Here is a 24,908-nt window from a genome sequence, read left to right as displayed (position 1 = left end):
TCTCTCCCCCTCTCCCTCTCCCTCTCTCTCTGCCTCTCTTTCTCTCTCAGTGTAACTCTGACTTACAAATAAATAAATTAAAAAGAAAAAGAAAAAGAAAGCCAGGTACGTAAGTGTGCCGCACACACAAAAGCCTTCGTATATATGCTTATTTATACATACTCTGCTTCAGAAAGGATCCACAAGAAACCTTTGACTGTAGTTGGAATGAACTAGGGTCACTCCATGGCCAGAAATCATGAACCAGCATTCGGCACTGGCGCACAGCCCGAGGGTGGATGTATCCTTTCGTCGTTTGTGTCCCCGTGCCTCTTTCGCGTCTGCTCTTGCGCTTCGGGGCCGTTATTAAACTAAATAAGAGCCAGGTGGACACAAGCACAGTGATACCTCGACAGTGGATGTGATGGCTAAGAAGGCCACTGAGTGACTTATGGGAGGGCAGCATATACAGCGTGGGTACGCTGGACACAGGGGTGAGCTGGGTCAGGTCAGTGCAAGATTTCACCATGCTGCTCAGAATGCTGCACACTGTAACACTTATGAGTCGGTGCTTTCCGAACATTTTCACTGGATATTTTCTAAACCGTGGCTAGCCACAAGTAACTGAAACCAGGAAAGGCCAAACCACAGATAAAGAGAGACCACTATGCCACTATGATTATGAATCTGTTTCTCCTGCATTTTGTCCCATTTTGCTTCATATGCTTTGAAGCTGCTTTTAGTTAAATCAGAACTACAGCATTCTTCTGGTGACTTGAAGCTCTTGTACGAAGTGACCTTCTTCGTCTGAAATAGTGTTATTGCCTGAAAGTCCATTTCATCTAACGTTAGCACAGCTGCCTTCTGGTTAGTCTGCAGATATTTTTTTAAGCCTCATATTTTCTACTTCTTTGTATCCTCATAATTTAAATGTATCTCTCTTTAAAAAAATGTGCTGCATATTCCCAGGCAAAGCACCACAGGCAGCGGTTTTACCTGCTACGCCACAACGCTGGCCCCCATCACACACATGCTACTATTATAAACTAGCAATCTGCTCCCCCACCCCCTAAAACAACGAATAGAAAAAATCGTTGGCTGAACAAGGCAAACAGATACTAGAGACAAGCTTCATAACCAAGAAGCCCACTTCAGCCAAATGAAAGCTACGCGCTCCTGGCTCACGCGAGGACTTGGGCACTAGGGGAGTCCCCTGCCTTTCCCAGCGTGGCCAGCCTTGGCCCACTCTTAGCAGGTGCAGAACGAGGCTCCAGGGCCCCGTGGGCTGCAGCCTGTCCCCCAGCTCTCAGGGGAGTCCTGGCAGCCAGGCTCATACCTCCGAGTTGGCAGGCACGGAGAACTGCGAGGGCAGGCTGATGTCGGGCACGCGGCATTCCGTGGCGAAGGTCACCGAGTAGGGCAGAGGGTTTTCCACCCTGATGGAGGTTGATGCGCTCTGTCGCACGGGGCTTGTCATCTCGAGGGTTCTGATGATGCCGGAAGGCGTGACCCTGAAACTCACCACGTAGTACAAGAACTCGTTGGTCACCTCGTTTCGGAAAATCACCTGTGTACACAGGGAGAGGGAGAGCAGGGTAGGATTGGCCAGGTGGCTTCTGCACACTTCCAGAAGCCCCTTCTCTCTGTTAGCCATGCCTGGGACATGGAGCATGAGAACCAGGCTGACGCAGCCCTCCCAGCCCATTTGGATCCCTGCCCGGTAGCCTTTCTTGTAAGCATTCTTCTCCGGCTTTTCCCAGTGGGAGATGATTAAAAGCCTGGGTTTGCCCAAGAAGATGCTGGAATAGCAGTGTCTGGTGCCAGCACTCCCTCCTGTGGAGACAGCTGCCAGGCCTGGGAGAATAAGCAAGACCTCGATAAGCTCAGGTAGTAATGGGCTTTATTCCTTCAATTCCTGTTGCTGTTGAAATAGCTCACAACCACCACAATTGCAACACTGACGATGACACCATCTAATACGTAATGAAGGGCTACTACGTACCAGCCACTAGAAGCACTTATTTATTTAATCCACACAATTTGTAGGCATTGCTATTATTCCCCCTCATTTTTTTTTAAGATGAGGAAACTGAAGGTCAGCCAGGTTAAGTGTCTTGTCCAAGGTTGTAGGCTGAGAAGTATCAGAACCGGGTTTGGACCCAGGTTAGACCGACTCGAGAGCTCACATGTGTACCTACACTCAGTTGTGCCCTTACCCTACAATGGACTCACTGGTACTCCGTTCACCTCATAAAGTTCTTCCTCTGGTGCCGGATGATGTCCAGTATATTTTCATGTGCTAACCAGTCATTCACACGTGAAGTAGAGTCCGTTCCAGTGTTTTGCCCTTTTTAACAAATTGGGTTGTTCATCTCCTTCTTATCAGGTGGTAATAGTTCCTTACATGGTCTGGCCTTTTACTTTCAGCTTCTGCCTGTTTTTTAAACTTCAAGTGCTTCTGAAAGTCCCTGTCTTTTAATTAGAGTGCTTAGCTTTTTACATTTAAAGTAACTGCTCACCAGTTTGGGTTGAAGTCTGACTTTCTTGCTAGTTATTTTCCATCTGCTTCTGCCTTTATTTTTCCGTTGCTACTTTCCTGCCTTCTTTTGGATGAATAGGTGATCTTTTGGAATATACTTCATTTCCTTTACTGGGTTCCTAGTTGTATTTCCAAAAAGAAATTTCTAATGGCTGCTCTACAGATAACAACATGAATCTTTAACCTATCAACACTTATCGAGTCCTTTATCACTTCCAATTAACAGTGGGCCCTCCGTGCTTCCTACTTCACACTTCTCACCTCACAAATGTAAAAAATAACCTTGCTAAAATATAATTTCACTTCCTCATCCACCCCCATATTTTGTGCTTTTATTGACATAATATTTTTTAAGACTTATTTTATTTATTTGAATGACAGTTACATAGAGATAGAGACAGAGAGAGAGAAAGGTCTTCCATTCATTGGTTCACTCCCCAAATGGCAACAATGGCTGGAGCTGAGCCAAACTGAAGCCAGGAGCAAGGAGCTTCTTCCAGGTTTCCCATGTGGGTGTAGAGGCTCAAGAACTTGGGCCATCCTCTGCTACTTTATCAGGCACATTAGCAGGGAATGGGACTGGAAGTGGAGCAGCCAGGACTTGAACTGGCACCCATGTGGGATGCCAGTGTTGCAGGTTGGGGATTTAACCTGCTGCGCCACAGTGCTGGCCTCTATTGTAGTTAACTTTTACTTCTATATACATAACACCCATCTTACAGCATCATAAATACTTGTATTTGTCTTTTAAGAAAATTCCAGGAGGAAAAACCATGTTTTGAAAATATTTACCTACTTATTTACCACTTCTAGTGTTTTTCCTTCCTTCCCAAAGACCCGAGTTTGCTCCTGGCCTCGTCTCCCTGCAGACGGAAGGATGTGTAGTGACGCGGAGTGCAGTAACACAGGTCGGCGGCAGTGAATTCTCACGCTCTTCCATCTGAAAAGGCTGAGCTCAGCCTCAGCTTGCAGGCTTGAGTGGATAGAGGGTTCCAGGACGCTGATGGTTTCCTTTCTCTCCCAGCACTTACCGACGGCTTCCGTTATTCCTAAGAGAAGCCAGCGGTCACTGCCACGGTTGTCACCTGTGTGCAATACGACTTTTCTCCCCTCTGGCTGCTCTATGGCTTTCTCTTTCTCTTGCGTTCGTTATTCAGCAGTTTGAAAATGATACTGTGATGTGCACAGGCATGGTTTTCTTTGTGTCTCTCCTGCTTAAAGTTTGCCAAGTTCCTTGGATTTGTAAATTTTTTTTTTTTAAAACTTAAATCAGGAAAATTTCAAGAATTATTTTCTCGGATAATTTTCTGCCTCACCCTCACTCCATTCTCTTCTGGGACTCTTTTATACATGTATTCGATCATTGTATATTTTCTCACAGGTTCGCAGGCTCCATTCATTTCTCTTCAATCTTTTCTTCTATTTTTCAAATTAGAAATTTTTTACCAAAGCGGCTTCAAGTTCATTGACTCTTCTGGCATCTCCAGCCTGCACATAAATACATACAATAATTTTCATTTCTGCTTATTGTGTTTTTAATTTTAGAATTTCCTTTTTTTATAGTTTCCATTTGTCTGCTGAGATTCCTTATCCACTGATTAAGACAACATTTTCTTTGTTTGAGATATTTCCCGTCCACTTCTTTGAACATGTTCTGCAGCTGCTTTGAAGTCTTTTCCTACTGAATCCAACGTCTAACTCATCTTGGAGCCGGGTTCCGGCGACTGCTTTTTTTCTTTACTATAGGCCACATCTTCCTGCTTCTTCCTGTCTATTAAGTTTCCTTTCTGTACTAGACAATGCTGGTGATCACTGTAGAGATTCTAGATTCTGCTATTGTCCCTTTTATGAGTATCAATTTTCTTCTAGGGGACAGTTCAAGTGATGACGTATCCCTTTAAATTTGTGTAGGTCTGGTTTTGTGCTTTGTTGGAATACATCTGTGGAAATCTCAAGGTGTTTCTCCAGACCTCTCAACTTGATGAGATTCTCAAATTCTGTCCTCCTTGAAGACAAGCGAGGGCCTTGTGTCATGAGTTTTTCTCCCCTCTGGTGCTGTGCAGTGGTGCCCTGCCTGGCATCCAATGCCTGAGAAGGGCTGCCTCAGACATCTTGTAGTGCTATGGCTGCTGGAGGTGGGAGAAGTAGTTACTCCATTTAAACCAGAAATGGAAATGCTTCTGATTCTTTTTTGTAACTTATTTTTTGTTTTTTAATGCTTTGATTTTTATATTTATCTTTTTATTTATATAAGGTGAACGAATTTCACATTTGATATATAAGATTTAGGAACATGGTGGTATTTTCCACCCTCCCTCCTGTCCATGCTCTCACCCTCCCCCCTCCTTTTTCTTTCTTTTAATTTTTACAATAACCAACTTTATTTTATAATCAAAAGATTGACCCTCCAGTAAGTAAACAGTTCAACAAATAGTAAAAAGAAGAAGAAAAAAAAACACTGTTCCTCAACAATAGAGAAAAGGGCTCTGAACAGTAATCAGTTCTCAAAATGTCAGTTTCGCTCATACACATTACCTTTTTTGGTACTCTATTAGTTTCCACAGATCAGGGAAAATATATGGTATTTGTTTTTTGGGATTGGCTTATTTCAGTAAATACAATCATTTGTTTAAAACTTGATTGTTATTGGTAATTTCAACTTGTATTACTATCAGGTTCTCTGTCATTTTTACTCAAGGTCTTTATTTTACATTTTAATCCATATCTTTACTTATATTTTTCTGTTCACGTGTTCCATTTATGAATATCTCTTATCTCCCCATTCACTTCCTCCTAATGAGGAAATATTTCTTACTGCCTTATTCTGTTCATCTTCTTGCTATTTCCTATACTGGGGTCACATGAAAGATTCATTGCAGATAATTTTTCAATAATGATTGTAAATTACCTATCAATTTGATTTTCATTCATTGTATTCTTGTACTTTCCTCCTGGATTCATTTTTTTTTATTTAATGAGCATAAATTTCCAAAGTACAGCTTATGGATTACAATAGCTTCCTCCCCCCCATAACTTCCCTCCCACCCACAACGCTCCCCTCTCCCACTCCCTCTCCTCTTCCCTTCACATCAAGATTAATTTTCAATTATCTTTATATACAGAAGATCAATTTAGCATATATTAAGTAAAGATTTCCACATTTTGCTCCCACACAGAAACACAAAGTGTAAAATACTATTTGAGTACTAGTTATAGCATTAATTAAACACCTAAGAGTAATTGTGTATTAATTACAGAGTTCAACCAACAGTTTTAAGTAGAATATAAAATGCAACTTTTGCATTGTTGTGGCTCCCCCCTCCCCCCTCCCTCCCTCCCTCCCGTGGCCCTCCCCTCTCCCACTCCCTCTCCCATCCCACCCTTCATCACATTTCATTTTCAATTACCTTCATATACTGAAGATCAACTTAGTATATACTAAGCAGGGATTTCAACAGGCTGCACTCACACAGCCGCACAAGGTATAGGGTATTGTTCGACTAGTAGTGTTGTTTTTGAGTTTCATAGTTAAACACTTTAAGGACAGAGATCCTGCGTGGGGAGTATGAACCCAGTGACTCCTATTGTTGATTTAACAATTGGCACTCTTATTTATGATGCCAGCAATCACCTGAGACTCTTGCTATGAGCTGTCTAGGCTATGGAAGCCCCTTGAGTTCACCGACTTTGAATTTGTCAAGGCCGTATCACAGTGGAGGTTCCTTCCTCCCTCAGAGAAAGGCGCCTCCCTCCTTGATGGCCTGTTCCTTCTTCTGGGGTCTTGTTCACCAGGATCTTTCATTTAGATAGTTTTTTGCCACCGTGTCATGGCTTTCCATGCCTGTGAGACTCTCATGGACCTTTTAGTCAGATCCGAATCTCCCAAGGGCTGATTCTGAGGCAGGAGTGCTGTTTTGGGCGTTTGCCATTCTATGAGTCTGCTGTGTGTCCTGCTTCCCCCGCAGGATCATTCTCTCCCTTTTGATTCTATCCTTCATTATGTGCTTACACTGGTCTTATTTGTGTAATCTCTTTGACACTTACCCTATCTTTTTGATTGGTTGTGTATTTATACTTATCACTTTACCAAGTGTGCTGGCTTTGGTACCTGCCTCCTTGGTAAGGCTGAGTTGAAATCCCCTGGCACATTTCTAGTTCCACCATTGGAGGTAGGTCTGAGTGAGTATGTGCCATCCTATATATCTCCTCCCTCTCTTATTCCCACTCCTATGTTCTGGATTCATTTTTAGTTTTAAAATTTGTGAAAGGCCTCTCTCTCTGTCTCTACTTCTCTCCGTAACTCTGCCTTTCAAATATATAAAAATAAATCTTTAAAAATAAATTTGTGAACTTTGGGGCTGGCGCTGTAGTATAGTGAGTAAAGCTACCACCTGCAGTGCTGGCATCCCATATGGGCACCAGTTTGAGTTCTGGCTGCCCCACTTCTGATCCAGCTCTTTGCTATGCCCTGAGAAAGCAGTAGAAGACGGCCTAGGTGCTTAGGCCCCCGCACCCACGTGGGAGACCCAGAAGAAGCTCCTGGCTCCTGGCTTTGGATGGGCCCAGCTCTGTCCACTGTGGCCATCTGGGGAGTGAACCAGTGGATGGAAGATTTTCTCTCTCTGTGCTTCTGCCTCTCTGTAACTCTGCCTTTCAAATAAATAAATCTACAAAAAAATTTGTGAGGGGCTGGCACTGTGGCTCAGAGGGTTAATGCCCCGGCCTGAAGCACTGGCATCCCATATGGGTGCCAGTTCGAGACCTGGCTGCTCCACTTCTGATCCAGCTCTCTGCTATGGCCTGTGAAAGCAGAAGAAGATGGCCCAAGTCCTTGGGCCCCTGCAACTGCGTGGGAGACCCGGAAGAAGCTCCTGGCTCCTGGCTTTGGATCAGTGCAGTTCTGGCCGTTGTGACCAATTGGGGAGTGAACCATCGGATAGAAGACCTCTCTCTCTCTCTCTGATTCTCCTCTTTCTGTGTAACTCTGACTTTCAAATAAATAAATACATCTTAAAAAAAAAAAGAAAGGGATAAGAAGGGATAAGAAGTTAAAGGAATTTCATTTAAAAAAAGTTTGTGAATTTAAAAGAGTTTAAAATTAAAAAAATTAATTTATTCAAGAAAGAGTGGGGGGAGAGAGGACATTCCCATCTGCTGATTTAATCTCCAAGGGCTCACAATGGCCTGGGACAGAGCCAGGGTGAGGGAGCTCAGCCAGGCCTTCCACCTGGGTGTCAGGGCCCCAAGTACTTAACGATCACCTGCTTCCTCCCAGGATCTGGAAATGGGAGCCAGAGCCTGGTGTGCGGGACACCGGCATCTTGACCAGCTTGTCAGCTGTGCAGCCAAACGTCTGTGCCACAACTTTTAATGCTGTAGTTTTAATTTTGTAGAATACAAGTTCCAAAAATCTTCTGTTTGCGTTAATAATTCTTTTCTATTAGGAGTTCTTGTTTGTTGAGCTGCTATTTCCATTTTATGGTTTTTGCTTTTTTCCCTTCAGATGTTTCATGACTCCTTGGTTTTAAGATTTTCTTAAAAATTTTGTCTGTGGGCCGACGCCACGGCTCAATAGGCTAATCCTCCACCTAGTGGCGCCGGCACACCGGGTTCTAGTCCCGGTTGGGGTGCCGGATTCTTTCCCGGTTGCCCCTCTTCCAGGCCAGCTCTCTGCTGTGGCCAGGGAGTGCAATGGAGGATGGCCCAAGTGCTTGGGCCCTGCACCCCATGGGAGACCAGGAGAGGCACCTGGCTCCTGCCATCGGATCAGCGTGGTGCACCGGCCGCAGCATGCCAGCCGTGGAGGCCATTGGAGGGTGAACCAATGGCAAAAGGAAGACCTTTCTCTCTGTCTCTCTCTCTCACTATCCACTCTGTCAAAAAAAAAAAAAATTGTCTGTGAATGCTGACTTTTTTTCTTATTTATTTATTTATTTGGAAGGCAGGGTTATAGAGAATGAGAGGAGGAGAGACAGAGATCTTCCATCTGCTGGTTCACTCCCCAAATGGCTGCAACAGCCGGAGCTGGGCCAGGGCAAAGCCAGGGCCCAGGAGCGTCTTCAATGTGGCTGCAGGGGCCCAAGCACTTGGGCCATCCCCTGCTGATTTCCCAGGCACATGAGCAGGGAGCTGGCTAGAAAGTGGAGCAGCCAGGACTTGCACTGGTGCCCATATGGGATGCTGGCCCTGCAGACAGAGGCTCACCCGACTATGCCACAGTGCCGGCCCTCTGAGTGCTGATTTGATGAGTTGTGATGGAGCTCACATGTCTCTGGGTCTCTTCTGTGTGTTCATGTGTGTGTGTGTGTGTTCCTTGATACTCTTTTCCCCCCACTTTAAGATCTTCCCCGTGTCAATTTATGCCAAACTATAGCTTCAAATACTACCTGTAAGTGTCTTATTGTCTCCAGCCCTGACCTCCTCTGGGAGCTGATTCCTACATTCTCCTGTCCTTCAATGCAAGTATCTCATTAGGTAATTTTATACACATACTGAGGTTATTTGAGTAATGTCCATCTCCTCCACTAGACTGTGTGTTCCATGAGAAAAGAGACTGCGTATTTTTGGCTAAGGCTGTGCTACCAGCACTTAGTATAAAGCACAGGGCTGATATGTCCAATAGACACCTCTTGAACAAAGAATGATGTAGGTGAAACAGTTCATGTGTGAAGGACTCTGTTGTGCCCAGGAGCGAGACTGTTGGGGGCCACCTGTTATTCCCTGGCACCAGGCACATGGTCCAGGGTTGTGTCTTGGACATGTAGATACCTTTGCACTGTACAGTCCCTCCTTGTGAGAAAAGAAGTTCAGCTTGTAGTCTTTCTTGGAGCCAGACAGGACGTCAATGTAATCGAGGCCCTTCATGGTGACGCTGAGGTCTGGCTTCTCTGGTTTTAGCATTTCCACGATGACCCGGAATCTGGGGGCATGGGACAAGAGGGGAGAGAAGATTAGGCTGTTTGCCCACAGGAGAGGAGGGAAGGTTCCATGTGCACCCTCGCGTTAGTGGGAAGTGCGTGGGACCAGGGCTGCGGGCTGCACTCTGTCGCTCACAATAAGAGTGACGCTATCTACTGGCCACCTGCTCCGTGCTGGTACTGGGGGAGTGCTCTACATGGGTCACAGGCATGTCCTCCTTGTAGCATCTATCACTATCACCTCTATTTTACTAACCAGGTACCAGAGGCCAGGGGAGAGAGGACAAGATGTGTAGCTCATAGGACTGACTGGCAGGACGGGGGTTCAGCCTTAGATGGGGGCCTTTCTCCTCCAGGCTAAGCAGGTGGCCGTCAGTAGGTTACTCCTCCTCTGCTGGTCCTCGGCTCTGTCCATGGGAAAGAAAGGGCCTGGGCTGCTTGGCCTCGGGCTCCTCTGGTCCTTGCATTCCGCTCTCCTTCTAAGGTCAAGATCCAAGGGATTTCCTTCTCTGGCTAGTGGCTTAGGTGATAAGACAGAGCACTCAATAATAACAGTGATGGCTGTCATCATGATGACAATAAGAACTAACACTTACTGGGCACTAATTGTTCTAAGAGACTAACGACAAGAGAGCACTGTACAGGAAAATCGATCCAGGGGCTCGGGCTCAGGACATGCTGCCCTCCTCAGGGAGCTTTGTCTCTGTCCATGGGCCCACGGCACCCTGTGGAGGCCTGGGCAGGGAAAGGACCAGATAGACCGTGGAAGCCCTCCATCTCCCAGCCGTGACCCCTTTCTCCAGTTCCTCACCTCTGGGGCTTGTTCAGCCAGTTGGTGATGGGCAGGAGCTCAGTGTAGGGTGTCTTATATGGCACTTCACGGAAGATATTGGCCACGGCTTTGGGGAGCTCAGTAGTCCCGTGCAGAGCATACAGCCAGCCAGTCCCATCCGGGAGGGGGAAGAAAAGGGTGCCCTGAGGAGAAGGAGAAACGTGATCAGAACAACGCAGGTGGTCCTTCATGAGCTGTCTGTGGTGGGGACAAAGGCTTAGCCACAGCTCTGCAAAAATGCATGATGCTTTTGGAAACTCGTTTGGTAATAATGTTGCAAGGGTCATGAAAGTGTTCATGTTCATTTGGACCAGGAGTCCCACCCTGGGAACTTGCTGAAGAAAAATCCCTCCCTAGGAAGAAACTACATAAAATATATATGAGATATATGTATAATTATATATGTATGTGTATATATATGTATATGTGTGTATATATATGTATGCATCTCTCTCTATATATATAATTATATATAGACACATATATATCCCTCACAATATTGAAAAAAATTGGAGGGGCTGGTGCTGTGGCACAGCGGGTTAACGCCCTGGCCTGAAGTGTCGGCATCCCATATGGGTGCCAGTTCTAGTCCTGGCTGCTCCTCTTCCAATCCAGCTCTCTGCCATGGCCTGGGAAAGCAGTAGAAGATGGCCCAAGTCCTTGGGCCCCTGCACCCATGTGGGAGACCCGGAAGAACCTCCTGGCTTCTGGCTTTGGATCAGCACAGCTCTGGCCGTTGTGGCCATCTGGGGAGTGAACCGAGTGGAAAATCTCTCTGCCTCTACCTTTCTCTGTAACTCTGTCTTTCAAATAAATAAAATCAATCTTTTTTGAAAAAAAGAAAAAAAATTGGGCCAGCGCCGTGGCTAATCCTCCACATGCAGCACCGGCACACTGGGTTCTAGTCCCGGTCGGGGCGCCGGATTCTGTCCCGGTTGCCCCTCTTCCAGGCCAGCTCTCTGCTGTGGCCCGGGAGTGCAGTGGAGGATGGCCCAGGTGCTTGTACCCTGCACCCGCATGGGAGACCAGGAGAAGCACCTGGCTCCTGGCTTTGGAACAGCGCGGTGCGCCGGCCGCAGCGGCCACTGGGGGGTGAACCAACGGAAAAGGAAGACCTTTCTCTCTCTCTCTCTCTCTCACAGAGGTGCCGCTCTGCCTGTCAAAAAAAAAAAAAAAAAAAAAAAAAAAAAAAAAAAAAATTGGAGCGGAACATCCAACAACAGGCAAATGTTAAATAAGTCATGGATTTCTGGTTCACCCAGATCTTAGGCAGTCATTAAAAATGGTCATCACAGAGAGTACACAGTTCAGTAGAAGAATGCTAATGACATAGTACAAAGTGAAGGCAAACAGAATAGACAGGATCTGAATAAAGGTTCGTAACGAAGACAGAAGAAGACGCTCCTGTATTTACAGGGTGGAAGATGGTGGCCACTGCCTTTTTTTTTTTTTTATAGTCACCTTGCTGCTGCTTATCAGTTAAGCTTGCTGCTTGGTTTTGGGCTCCATTTCAGGACAGAGCCCTCTGCTCTGAGAAGAGAATCAGGAAATGTATGCACAAGAGGAGGCAAAGCTGCATAATCTACAGGATTCCCCATTATTCCAACATAATCTGGGTGCTTCTAACAGTCTCTGAGTTCTTTTTAAAAAAATTTTAAAAATTTATTGGAAAAAAGAGTTACACAGAATGAGGGAAGGAGGGAGGGAGGGAGGGAGAGAGAGAAGGCAATCTTCCATCTGCTGGTTCACTCCCCAAATGGCCACAACAGCCAGGGCTGGGCTAGGCTGAAGCCAGAAGCCAGGAGCTTCATCCAGGTCTCCCATGTGGGTGCAGGAGCCCAAGCTCTTGGGCCATCTTCTGCTGCTTTCCCAGGCCACCAGGAGGGAGCTGGATCAGAAGTGGAGCAGCCAGGCCTTGAACTGGCGCCCATGTGGGATCCAGCACTGCAGGTGGTGGTGCAACCCACTGAGCTCCTCTCTGAGCTCTGAACCCTAAAACTCCTCCAACCCCTCCCACACTGCCTTCCTCCAGCTGTGCCAGAAAGCTGGTGGGCAGGTCTCAGCCTACCTGGTGCTTGCGGTTTTCCAGGTTCATGTTTCGGGGCCGGTAGGTGATCTCGTAGGGCTTGTTCTGCTGATGGGCCTCCAGCGTGATGAATTCAGGCCCTTCCCAGTGCTCACCCTCAAAGATGGGGTGCAGATTCCAAGTCTGGTTGGTGCGGTTTGAGAGCAGGATGGTCTGCGTGTGCTTGGAGCGCACCTGGCAGGTGAAATTCACCACCTGGAAGGGAACAGGCACTCAGCTTCCATGGCCCTTTTCCCAGGTCTGATTTCAGGGCCAGAAGACCAGCGCTTCCGTCATGAGTTTCAACTGAGAATTTTCTTTTCCTTTCACCTATTCAACACACATTTATTGGGTTTCTTCTATGTGCCAGGCACTGTTCTTTGCCTCAAAGAAATTAGATTCCAGTAGGGCAAGACAGACAATAAATAAACAAACGAGTCTGTAGGGTAGGGATAAGGGCTACAGAGCAAGCTGAAGCAGGGTAGAGGGAATGCCAGATGTGTCGTGGGCTCAAAATGGTAAACTGTGTGATACCGGAAGGCCTCGCTGAGAAAATGCATTCAGTTGAAGACCAAGAAGGCTGAGGTCAGGGGAGACCTGGGTGGAAAGGGTCCTCAGCAGAGGGAGTGGCACTGCAAAGGCCCTGAATTTTCACAAATGACAGGGAGGCCAGTGTGGCAAACGCGGAGTGGGCCGGAGGGAATGCAGTAACAGGAAACAAGAGCACACAGGGATCCGGGAGTCACGGCAGAGACCCTGCTCTCCGCTGAAAGAGGAGGCTATAGGAAACCTTTGAGTAGAGAAGAGACCAGGCTGGATTCAGGATCGCTCTGGATGCTTGCAGGTGTACAAGAAGTTAGAGATCAGTTAGAAGACAACACTTACGATGCTCCAGGTGGGGCACACTGGTGACTTGGACAGCACCAGCAGCACCAGGGACAGTGGGAAGTGGTTATATTCCAGTTGTACTGTGAACAGCCAATAGGATTTTCTGATGCAGGGAGTGGTAGGTGCAAGTAGAACAAGGTGCAAGAATGACCCCCAGACTCTTAGCCAGAGCAGTTAGAAAGACGGAGATGCCGTTGACTGACTGCGGAAGAAGCAGGCCTGGGGAAGAGCTCAGGAGAGATGCCTATTAGTCAAGCAGGAAGTGGGGTTTACAAACTTGGAGTTCAGGGGAAAAGCCCAGGCTTGGAGTTGGCAGCACCACCATGTCCTGTTAAGGCCAAGAAACTAGGTGTGATCAGGAAGAAGTAAGTGTATTTAGGAGGAGGAAATCTAAGGACCTGACGGGCACATTCCGATGTGAAGAAGAAGCGGAAGAGAGGGTGAGAAGGAGCAGGCGGCGAGGCAGGCGGAACCAGGGGACTGTGGTGTCCTGCACCCCGGTGAAACAAGCGTTTGAGGGAGGAGGTTCAAGGTGTCGAATGTTAGCTACAGGCCAAGGACAGGGAAAGGTGAGAACAGCTGTTGGAGTACGCACCACGGGCAGTGTGGCGTTTGTGTGAAGATAGTCGGATAGAACACCAGACAAGTGCAGTAGGCCTGCACATATATGAGCGATTGAATTTTGACAAAAGCACAAAGGCAATTCCGTGGATAAAGGTTGCCCTTTAAACATATGGTTCTGGAACAACTGGATAACCATATATAAAAAAGTGAATTTTGATCCGCGTCGTGCACTACATACAAAAATGAACTTCAGACAGATTCCTGAAGACCTAGATGTAAAACTTGTGCCCAGAATATACAAAGCGATCTAAAAACCTTTTTAATAAGAGAACAAAGAACCAAATCAAAAATAGAATCTTTATTACAAAGAAGACGTACAGATGGCAAATAAGTACCTGAAAGGTGCTCAACATCATCAGTCCTTAGGGAAACTGAAATTTAAAACTGCAGTGAGATACCACCTCAGGCTTATTAGAACGGCTAAAATTTAAGAACTGACCATATTAAGTGTTGACAAGGATGTGGAGCAAGTGGGAATGTCAGACAATGCCATGAGAATGTAAAAGGACTCAGGCACTTTGGAAAACAGCTTGACTGTTTCTTGAAAAGGTAAGCACACACCTGTCATGGGACCCAGTCATTCCACGACTGGGCAGAATGCTTCCCCAAGAGAACAGAAAGCATACGTGTTCACAGCCCCTGAATGACTCCATTCATATAACATTCTTGAACTATAATCGTAGGGACCAGCTGTCATTTTTATCATAAGCAGTGTTGCCAGGGAACACAGCTGGCAGTACGGCTAGGTTTCCAGCAACAGGGCTAGCAGAGGGTTAACCCAAAGCCACTGATTTTTTTTTTTTTAACCCTAAAGAAGAAGGGTGTTAACCTTTTACTTCACAAATCTTGGTAACAGAATTTGACCTAGAAGGGTCATCAATGCAGGCTTCCTTGAGAATGTAATGCTTGCGTTGAGAGCTGCATAACGAACAGGGATGAACTGGACAGACAGAAGAGACACATATTGCAGCTGTGGGAATGGCTTGTTCCAGGTCCCTGGTGGGTGGGAGCAGGTCTGAACGCTGGATGCCTTCACCCTGGGCTCCCTTTTCCTTGCTGGGCTCCCTCCTGCCCCTGGCCCATCCCTGGGGACACCTGCTCACCTCTTTGACTGCAGGAGGTCCCACACAGAGTCCTGATAGGGTCAGGCTCAGAGGGCTGCCTCCCTGGATGAAGCAAGGCACGTTTTTGTAGAGGCTCTCCTTCCCCACCTCGGTGGGGTGGTAGGTCACTTCGAAAGACACCTCCGAGCCTGCAGTGATGTAGCCTTCTTCGGGGCTGATGGAGAAGTGAGGCTCAAAGTTTTTGACATCCCATTTAAACCTTTTCCAAGACAAAAGAAGACAAGGAAGGCAGCTCACTAACACCGTGAGTGTGTCCTCAATGCTTACTGAGACTAAGACTGTGGCTGGACTTTTAGCATCAAGGTTTCCTGCCCTTGCCTGCTCCCTGGGACCGAGGAGGAGGTGGTCAGAGAGCGGGGGCAGGTGGGAGAACATGAGCCAAAGTCACTCACTGGGTAAGGTGCCTCCAATCCCTCCCACAGTTGAGTCGGGGTGGCAAGTGCACCTGACCTTGCTACCCACCAGTGGCCCATCAGGGAGCACACACGCGAATGTGCACAGAGGTACTCCCAAGGTGGCACAGGGAGCAAGCTGGCTGGGCTGGAACTAGAAGCCTCCCAGTTCCAGTCCAGGGGGTGGTGACAACCTCTTCATGAGAGAGTAGTGCCTATTCTTGGTGGCATCAGGATCCGATGACCCGGTGTGGTCATTTCTTGTGGTTGGGCACTCGATCTAGTTAGGAGGCCGAGGATAGCAACTGCAGGCTGGTGCCTCTAGTACCAGGGCTGCCATATTGCAGTCCTTGGGGTGAGGGGTGCCCCTGGAGCGTGCTGTGCACAGCCTGCACAGTTATGTCTGTGTGACTGAGCAGCCAGGAGGAAGAGCTGGGAAAGAAGAGCTGTCCTGGACACCTGGGTTCTAACCCCACCTTCTTCACTTCAGGCTGTGTGCTCTTGGTTAAGTAACCTAACCTCTCTGAGCCTCAACTTCAACTGAAATAGGATGATAGTTGCCTTGTTTAGTTAGTGACAACTAAATGGGCTGCTATATGTAAGACCGCTCCACAGTGCACCTGCACACAGTAAGTCCTTGCTACGTGCACGGTTTTTGGAAAAGTGAGTTAATATCTGTACCTCAGTCCCCTCATCCGTCCAACGGATCTGTGGAAGCACTGGTGTGATAGTGTTGCTGCTGGGATTCACTGAAATGAACCATGTAAAGGGCACACAACAGGCACTAGGCAAGTGCTTGCAGTCTTAGTAATATTTTTTTTTGACAGGCAGAGTTAGACAGTGAGAGAGAGACAGAGAGAAAGGTCTTCCTTCTATTGGTTTACCCCCCCAACTGGCCACTACAGCTGGTGCGCTGCGCTGATCCGAAGGCAGTAGCCAGGTGCTTCTCCTGGTCTCCCATGGGGTGCAGGGCCCAAGCACTTGGGCCATCCTCCACTGCACTCCCGGGCCACAGCAGAGAGCTGGCCTGGAAGAGGGGCAACCGGGAAAGAATCCGGTGCCCCGACCGGGACTAGAACCCGGTGTGCCGGCACCGCAAGGCGGAGGATTAGCCTAGTGAGCCGCGACGCTGGCCACAATCTTATTAATATTAGCAGTGATCATCCTGGTGAGACATTGCTGGATGTAGAAGGGACAGTAGAGGAGTAGCTTGGGGTAGGCACTGTGGCATAGCTGGTAAAGCCATCACCCGCGACATCAGCATCCCATATGGATGCCAGTTCAGGTTCCAGCTGCTCAACTTCCAACCCAGCTCCCTGCTAATGTGCCTGAGAAAAGCAGCAGAAGATGGTCCAAGTGCTTGGGCCCTGCACCCACGTGGGAGACCCAGATGATGCTCCTGGTTCCTAGATTCACTCTGGCCCAGCCCTAGCCATTGTGGACATTTAGGGAGTGACCCAGTGGGTGGGAGAGCTCTCTCTCTGTGTCTCTCTGTGACTCTGCCTTTCAAATAAATAAAATAAAGAAATGTTTTAAAAGAAGAAGCGGCTGCATTTGCCAAATGAGCACACGGACCGGGGCACATCCAAGGAATGAGACCCTCGTTGCAGCCTTGGGCTGGAAGGCGCTCCCCTACCTTGCACCCACGTCGCCAGTGTTCAACATGAGGATGCGTCGGGTGGCCTGCGTCTGGTACACGACCGGTCCGAAGGGAAGGTGCTCCTGGTCCAGGGAGATCTCTAGGGCCTGGCAGCAGCCGCTGAGCAGGAAGAGGGGGCGCAGGAGCCCCACGCACTCCATGAACACCTCCTCGGAGAACGGGGGGACTCGCTTCTTCGGGGCAAAGGTGACTTCGAGCTTGCAGACCTCCTTGGGCTTCAGGGTGATGTTCTGGAAGGGCACCAAGGTGATGACCTGGACAAAACAACAGGGCTGAGCGCGGAGGCAGGGAGGCTCCTGGCGCCTTGACTTCCCGAGGCTGCAGTGGGAGCTGCGCCCGCCCAGGGCTCGGATCTCGCCCTGGATCTCGCCCCTGCTCTCCCAGCAGCTCAGGGACTTTCAGCGACTGCTCTGCGGTGAAGATTAAGGTCAGCTGACACAACGTGTGCTGCCTGGCCAGGCCTCTGATGGGCGCTGATTCCCTTCCTTGCTCTTTCGCTAACTCACTGTGGGTCTTTCATTCTTCCTTCCTCCCCGCAGGTAGCAGGAGAGAGCAAACACCCAGAATTCCCATGTTCATCCCCGCGGTGGCCTGTCAGATTTCTCCGTGTAATTGTTAAGACAACAGCTTCCTGTCTCTGGCCCAGGCCCCTGAAGGAGCCCCGGCTCCGCGGGAGAACTCTAACCCTGTAGTTTCAGGAGCACCCCAGGGGACACCTGCATCTTAAAGTTCCAGAACCGACGGCACAGATTCGGCTGGCTTTCTCCTTCCTCCTAGTCCTGCTAAAACCCAGATCCAAGTCGGCTGTAAGGAAGCCCCCCCCTCCCCCTCCCTGTCCTCCAGCTCCCCCTGGAGCCAGGCTCCGGCAGTCACCCACAGGTGGGCTGCGGGACTGAGGAGCGGCGGCAGGGAGGGAAGCGAGCGCCTTGACCTCGGGAGCTGGTGCGGCCGAGCTGCCAAGGAACCCGGCCCATGGACACCCAGGAGTTAAGTCTGGATTAATGAGGATAGGGAAGCAACTCGCCTTCTCCTTCCCGGATGGGGAGGTGAGCGGCATGGGCTCTGGGGTGAGGTGCTGCGGGGTCTCCTGCTCTGGCTGGCCCCTCTCAGCCAATTTTCCTGCATCCTGCAACCCCTAGATGACCTTCCTCATGGAATCCCCTCGACCATTCCAAAAGCACTGACCCTAGCGTTTGGGCCTGTGCCCACTGAGAATGTCCCTCTCCAGTCTGTGGGCCTGGGAGACCCCGCGTGGTCCTGTGAAATGCAGTATGGGCCTCTCTTCCACAGCCCGCTCCTCACTCACCTCCCGCCTCTGTAGTTCCTATGCTGTCCTGGGAATGCTCATGTGTCTGTGACAATGAAAGACCGTGAACTCCACCAGACCAAGCTCTGTGTCACATTCACCTGTATACTTCCAGCACTTCGCATGTGTTTACTGAGGAAACGGAAGGAAGGAAGGGATGTAGCCCGCTCTTGGGTCCATTTTCACAGGGCACTGAGTACTGAGGACTGCATGACAGGCAGCCAGGACAGGCAGCTCCTCCACGCAGAGACCTTGAGGACATGGATTTAGCTATGCAGGTGCTTTCTCCCACTGCTGATGGGAGAGCGAAGTGGACTAGCTTTTCAGGGGACAGAATGACAATGTGTATTGAAACACACGTTCCCTTTTGACCAGACAAGCTGGCTTCTAGGGATTTGTCTCAAGTAGTCATGGGTGGGTACAAAGGTCAAGTTACACGAATGTTACAAAGTTGTTTATACTATCGCCCTGAAAGAGCAGACACAGAGAGTTCTTCTCTACAGTGGAGGTGTAGATGGACAAATGACACTGAGTGACATGGAAAGTGAAAAGGTAGAATAATTAAAGAGAATAAAAGTACTGGCCCCTCACTGTTTTCAGGAAAATGACAGGAAACTCTCAGAACATTCTGACACATTCTAGATGCACAAGAAACGTGAGCTGTTAGTATTGCTAACATGGTCGTCCTTATCATCAAGAAGCATGAAAGAGCTGCTGGGACCCCCACCGTCACCCTCACCCCCACCCCAATCACCAACCTTGGGCTCTTGGAGCTCTGGAATCGAGAACAGGACCGACTGGCTAAATATGACCTGGGTGAGGCTGTTGTTCATGATGGAAACTGTTTTCTTCACAACCTGTCCCGGCAGGACAGCCCCCAGCTTCACAATCCTATTGGCTGGATCTAGGACTGAAATCTGTGGGACAAGAAAGAGAGCAGGAAGAAGGGTTCATTAGTTAATAAGAAAAAGAAACATTATGATATGTTCCCCAATGGTTAGGCAAGGGTGGTTCTCTCTTTTCCAGTAACATAACTTCTTCATATTAGATAAGCTTTCATTCACAATGTACGTGAAATGCCTGTGAAACCACTAATAATTAATCCTAGGTTGAGGGAGAAGGCATTTGGTCCAGCAGTTAACGTGCCCACATCCCACTCTGGAGTGCCTGGGCTCCTGACTCCCACTTCCTGCCCATGTATACTCTGGGTGGTGGCTGTGATGGCTCCATTAACAGGGCTCTGGCCACTCACATGGGAGACCTGGGTTGGGTTTCCAGTTCCTGGCTTTGGCATGGGCCAGCCCCAGCTGTTGTGAGCTTTTGGGGAAAGAACCAGCAGATGAAAATTCTGTTCCTCCCCCACCCTTTTAAATATTTATTTATTTAGTTGAAAGTCAGAGTTACACAGAGAGGGAGGAGAGGCAGAGAGATAAAGAGGTCTTCCATCCGCTGGTTCACTCCCCAGTTGGCCGCAATGGCCAGAGCTGTGCCAATCCGAAGCCAGGAGCTTCTTCCGGGTCTCCCATGCAGGTGCAGGGGTCCAAGGACTTGGCCACCTTCTACTTCTTTCCCAGGTCATAGCAGAGAGCTAGATCAGAAGTGGAGCAGCCAGGTCTCGAACCGGTGTACATATGGGATGTGGGCACTGCAGGCAGTGGCTTTACCCACCACACCACAGTGCCGGCCCCTCTGTCTGCTTCTCAACTTAAAAACAAACTCCCCAAATCAATCAATTAATTAAACAAATAAAAGGACAAAAGTTAATTAATTAAAAAAATAAAAGGACAAAAATTATTTAATTAAAAATAAATAGAAGGACAGAAAAATAACCCCAAATGGCACTGAGTGTTATGAAGGTAAGACTTAGGGTATCTTGATAGCACCTTGCAGGGGGTTGAAGCTAGATGAGGGGCTCAGGGAGGCCTTCTTCCTAAAGATGGCATGTTCTCACGGGGGCACGAAACAAAAGTGGGGCCTTGCCAGTTTGAGTCAAGGTGGGTGTGGACTGGGGAGCACCCCAAGGCAAGGTGTCAACCTGTGGAAAGGCCCTGAGTGGCTGAGCCCAGACTTGTGGAGAGCCAGTAGCTGAGCGGGTGACTGTAGAGAGGTAGTCAGGTCTTGCAAGGCTGCGCAGGCCATTGGTGGGGGCAAGAAAGGAGAGGCTGGGCTTTGTTCGGGAAGAAATGGGAAATCAGAGAAGCGTGGAGTGACCCAGTCCAGTGTCGTCTGTGCAAGTGCTCTGGCTTGCTCCTCTGCGGAGGATGGATTGGAAGAGGGCACAAGGGGAAGCGTGAGGAGTTGAGAGCAGGTAGGTAGAGATGGAAATAGTGGCGGTAGAGATGGAGAGACAGAGATGCACTTCCAAGTCCTCCCCAAGGCACTGATGGGAACACTGGCCTGGATTGGGCCAAGGTCAGGCTGAGCCTTACCCTTCAGGCTGGCACTGAGCTACACTGCGCAGAACCTACTGGTCACTGTCATTCAATCAGCCACTAAGCCATATCCTCCCCCAGTGGTATTTATTTTATTTCATTTAAAGTTTTGATTTATTTGAAGAGAGGGAGGGAGGGAGGTAGAGGGAAGGAGATGGAGAGGGAGACAGAGATTCCATCTGCTGGTTTACTCCCCAAATGCCCACCACGGCTATGGTTATCTTAGGTTGAGCCAGGACTGGGGAACTCAATCCAGGTCTCCCTTGTGGATGGTAGGGACTAACGCATTCAGCCATTACCTGCTTCCTCCCAGGGTGTACAATATCCAGAAGCAGGATTTAGAAACATAGCCAGGACTTGAACCCAGGACTCCAATATGGGATGCAGGCATCTTATAAGTGACTTACAAGTGATTGTAACTAGTGTGAGCCCCCCCCCCCATTGTCTTTAAATCCCGTCCACATGTTTCTATTTTGTCTGCAAAGGCAAGAAAGTCCCCCAGCAACCAGCAAGCTCCTGGACTGAGTGATCTGGATCTACCGAAAGGACTCTGCACACACGGAGTGCTGAATAAACAAATGGAATGGCAAGCAAATGACTCAATGGCACCAGAGGATACCTTGTCGCTGGCTTGGCCCAAGACACACCAGGTGGCAATGTCTCATAGCCTCCGTGGCTTGGATGGGAAGGCTGCCAGGAATACACCCTCCCTTTTCCCCTTGGTTGCTGAAACAGCCATGCATCGAGAATCTTGGAAGCGTTTCAGTCTTCCCAAACCTGCTACTACAACACAAACACTCCCACCAGATAAACACCTTAAACGTTTGAGGACCCTGTGAAGAAAGAGGTGGACAGTTGGATATAACTCTTCCTTTTCCATTTGGGTAGAAGGGATGCCCTTGGTCAAGTATAACTCTGGGATTTGCGGTTGGCTTGAGACTGTTAATCAATAAAAGTGTTAAGGAAAGACATCCCATAATTGAAACTTATGTCTGTGTACCTCGCTTAACAAAATGTCTCCTATTAAACCTAAAGCCAAACGTGGCCCAGTGGGATAGGAAGAGGATGGACTTGGAGAGCTGCACCTGGTCACCTGGAACTCTCCCATGAAGAACGCTTCCCCAGCACCTGTCATCGTGTGCGTCCTTTGCCACAGTGAGGTTTGGGATTGGATAGGATCTGTGTCCCACCTGAGTCTGATCTGACAAGTCGCCTGTTTGTATGGCTGGGGACATCGTCCTAGTGGGGCTGATTGACTCATATCCCGTAGCCTGGGGGACAGAGACCCGGGGATAGCGGAGTGGTCTGTGGGCTGCGGTTGGCGAATGCACCTTCCTGGAAAGGCAGGAAGGAGGGTGCCGACCCCAAGGGCCTCCCTACCTGCTTCTCACCTTCAACTCAGTGCCTTTCCCCTTGATTTCCACCGTTTGTTGTGAGAGTCCGTTAATTTCAAAAGGGATGAGTTCTCGGTAGCTGACACTTTCCCGGGGATAAAAGACGATTGGAACCTCCAGTGCCTTTCCTGGCTTCAGCACGTCCACATGGAAGTTCACCTCAAGGTGGCTGGTGTTGGTGTACAAGCAATCTACGCTGGAGAAAACCAAGAGGAAGGTGTGTCAGCTTGAAGAAGACTGGCCCAGAGGGGCGGGTTCTGTCCCCCGTGTCTATGGGCTGGGTACTTGCTGCACTTCGTGCCCGCTGTCCTAGAGCCATGGCAGTCACCAAGACGTGGAGTGGCCTCAGCAAAGACCCAGGCCGTGCCCTCCTAGGCCCAGTCACGCTGCTCCCCCAGATCATGTCCTGGGACCTGGGCAGAACTGAGTCCCAAGACTTAAAGTCTCACACCCCTCTGCTCGCTGTTCTTTCCACTGTACTGATGCTCTGTTTCTTATTTTTTTTCTTTTTCTTTTTTATTTGACAGGTAGAGTTATAGACAGTGAGCAAGAGAGAGACAGAGAGAAAGGTCTTCCTTCCGGGTTCACTCCCCAAATGGCCGCCACAGCCGGTGCTGTGCTGATCCGAAGCCAGGAGCCAGGTGCTTCCTCCTGGTCTCCCATAGGGTGCAGGGCCCAAGCACTTGGGCCATCCTCCACTGCACTCCCGGGCCACAGCAGAGAGCTGGACTGGAAGAGGAGCAACCAGGACTAGAACCGGCGCCCACATGGGATGCCGGCACCGCAGGCGGAGGATTAACCAAGTGAGCCACGGCGCCAGCCCCTGATGCTCTGTTTCCTAGTGCGTCACATGGTTTTGTGCCCCTGCATATGAAGGGGGGCAACGAGGAGGAGGATGTGTTCTACAGTCAGACAGACAGGAGAGTGAGCCAGGCTCCATCACTACCTTGCCACGTGGCTTTGGAAGCTACCCAGTCCACTCAGTCTCTCTTTCCTTATATGTAGAATGGGGGTAGTGATAGCTAGTTCTTAAGAGTTGTTGGGGGGCTGGCACTGTGGTGTAGCGAGTAAAGCCGCCGCTGCCTGTAGTGCCGGCATCCCATAGGGGCACTGGTTAGAGTCCCAGCAGCTCCACTTCTGATCCACCCCTCTGCTGTGGCCTGGGAAAGCAGTGGAAGATGGCCCAAGTCCTTGGGCCCCTGAACTCGTGTAGGAGACCCAGAAGAAGCTCCTGGCTCCTGGCTTTGGATTGGCGCAGCTCCGGCTGTTGCAGCCATTTGGGGAGTGAACCCGTGGATGGAAGACCTCTCTCTCTCTCTTTGCCTCTCCTTCTTACTTTGTGTAACTCTGACTTTCAAAGCAAATAAATAAATCTTTAAATAAAAAGAGTTGTTGGGAGGATTAAATGAGATAAAATGATTAAAGCAAGGAGTGCCACCGTGGCATAGTAGGCTAAGTCTCCGCCTACATCTGCTATGGGCATCAGTTTGAGTCTTGGATGCTCCACTCCAATCCGGCTCTCTGATAATGTGCCTGGGAAAGCAGCAGAACAAGGTCCATGTGCTAAGTGCTTGGACCCCTGAACCCATGTGGGAGACCCAGATGAAGGTCCTGGCTCCTGGCTCTGGATCAGCCCAGTTCCAGCTGTTGTAGCCATTTGGTGAGTGAACCAGTAGATGGAAGACCTCCCTCTCTGTTTCTCCCTCTCTCTGTTTGTAACTCTGCCTCTCAAATAAATATATAAATAAATCTTCAAAAATGATAAAAGTGATTAAAGCAGCCACTAAACACGTCACAGAGGACATATTCTGTAAAGGTGAGTTACTACTACTTTACTTGCTTGACTAGATGGGATCCTGAAAGATCAAGTTTACCTCACTCCTCAGCCAGGTGGTAAGACACCTAGACCTCCCCATAGCACCCTCCTCATCTCATCTCCTTTACAGGTATTTAGGGAAGGAGTCTGGCTAGGCAATGGACAGAAGTCAATGCTTTAAAGTACAACTGAGATTACATCAAATTACGCAAGCAAGAGCATAGGTAGATAGGATTTTCAAAGTTTTCTTTTGTATTTATTTGAGATAGAGATTTTCTCTCTCTCTCTCTCTCTCTCTCTCTCACTCATATAGCTCACGGCTACCCAGCTGTAGCATCAGTGATAAGAATAGGGGCCCAGCATTTATGGCCACGGTGTCTCACCTTTTTTGTCTTGGGAGGACTTCACCTGTGTGGGCTCCGTAGGACCCACAGGGAGCTACAGAGCCATCTGCACGCTCTGGGCAGCCTGCTTACCTCATGGACGTTTCTTCTTTGTTGGTGATGACCAGGGTTTGTTTGTAGGGAGGCATCCCAGCTTGGTAGATGAAGCAGGTCCCGAAGTTGTAGCTGGTGAAGGAGAAATGGACAGCCGGGCTCACGGCACAGCCTGCAAGGCTGCACAGAAAGGTTGGGCCGTGGCTGATCTGCAGGGGAGGAAAGGATGGTGGAAACGTGATGAGCAGGGGAAAGAGAGGGCACTGAAGCCCACAGGTGAAGGAGGAAAGGATTTGGGGCTTTAAAAATACAGGTCCCGGGGCCCCCCTCCAGATTCCGATTCAGTTAGTTAGAGGTTTGTCTATTTAAGAAAAGCTGCTCTTGCAATGAGACCCGACGTTGGCTCTTCTCTCTGCTTTTGCAGCAATGGTTCAGCTTGAAGGCTGGGTGTCACGGTGGATGTGGCTGGTTTTAACCCAATACCCGCTCCCCACGGCTTCCTT

General features: G+C 49.0%; 1 protein-coding gene across 11 annotated transcripts in view; it reads right to left on the bottom strand.

Moving 5' to 3' along the window:
• The window catches only part of HYDIN (HYDIN axonemal central pair apparatus protein), a 421,089-nt gene that overhangs the window by 7,094 nt on the left and 389,087 nt on the right, over positions 1–24,908 (bottom strand). For all 11 annotated transcript variants that reach the window (XM_051847256.2, XM_051847253.2, XM_070062720.1 and 8 more), the window contains 9 exons: positions 24,445–24,614; positions 22,150–22,348; positions 19,085–19,243; positions 16,997–17,274; positions 14,948–15,167; positions 12,336–12,548; positions 10,247–10,410; positions 9,287–9,437; positions 1,316–1,546 (listed from right to left, as the gene is read on the bottom strand). In XM_051847256.2, the coding sequence (XP_051703216.2) occupies positions 1,316–1,546; positions 9,287–9,437; positions 10,247–10,410; positions 12,336–12,548; positions 14,948–15,167; positions 16,997–17,274; positions 19,085–19,243; positions 22,150–22,348; positions 24,445–24,614 (1,785 nt within the window). The remainder of the gene's footprint in view (positions 1–1,315; positions 1,547–9,286; positions 9,438–10,246; positions 10,411–12,335; positions 12,549–14,947; positions 15,168–16,996; positions 17,275–19,084; positions 19,244–22,149; positions 22,349–24,444; positions 24,615–24,908) is intronic.

Source organism: Oryctolagus cuniculus, chromosome 18 (genome assembly GCF_964237555.1).
Source record: "Oryctolagus cuniculus chromosome 18, mOryCun1.1, whole genome shotgun sequence".
Taxonomy (NCBI): Eukaryota; Metazoa; Chordata; class Mammalia; order Lagomorpha; family Leporidae; genus Oryctolagus; species Oryctolagus cuniculus.
Note: the sequence above shows the minus strand (reverse complement) of the source record. Positions and strands in the feature narration are given on the sequence as shown.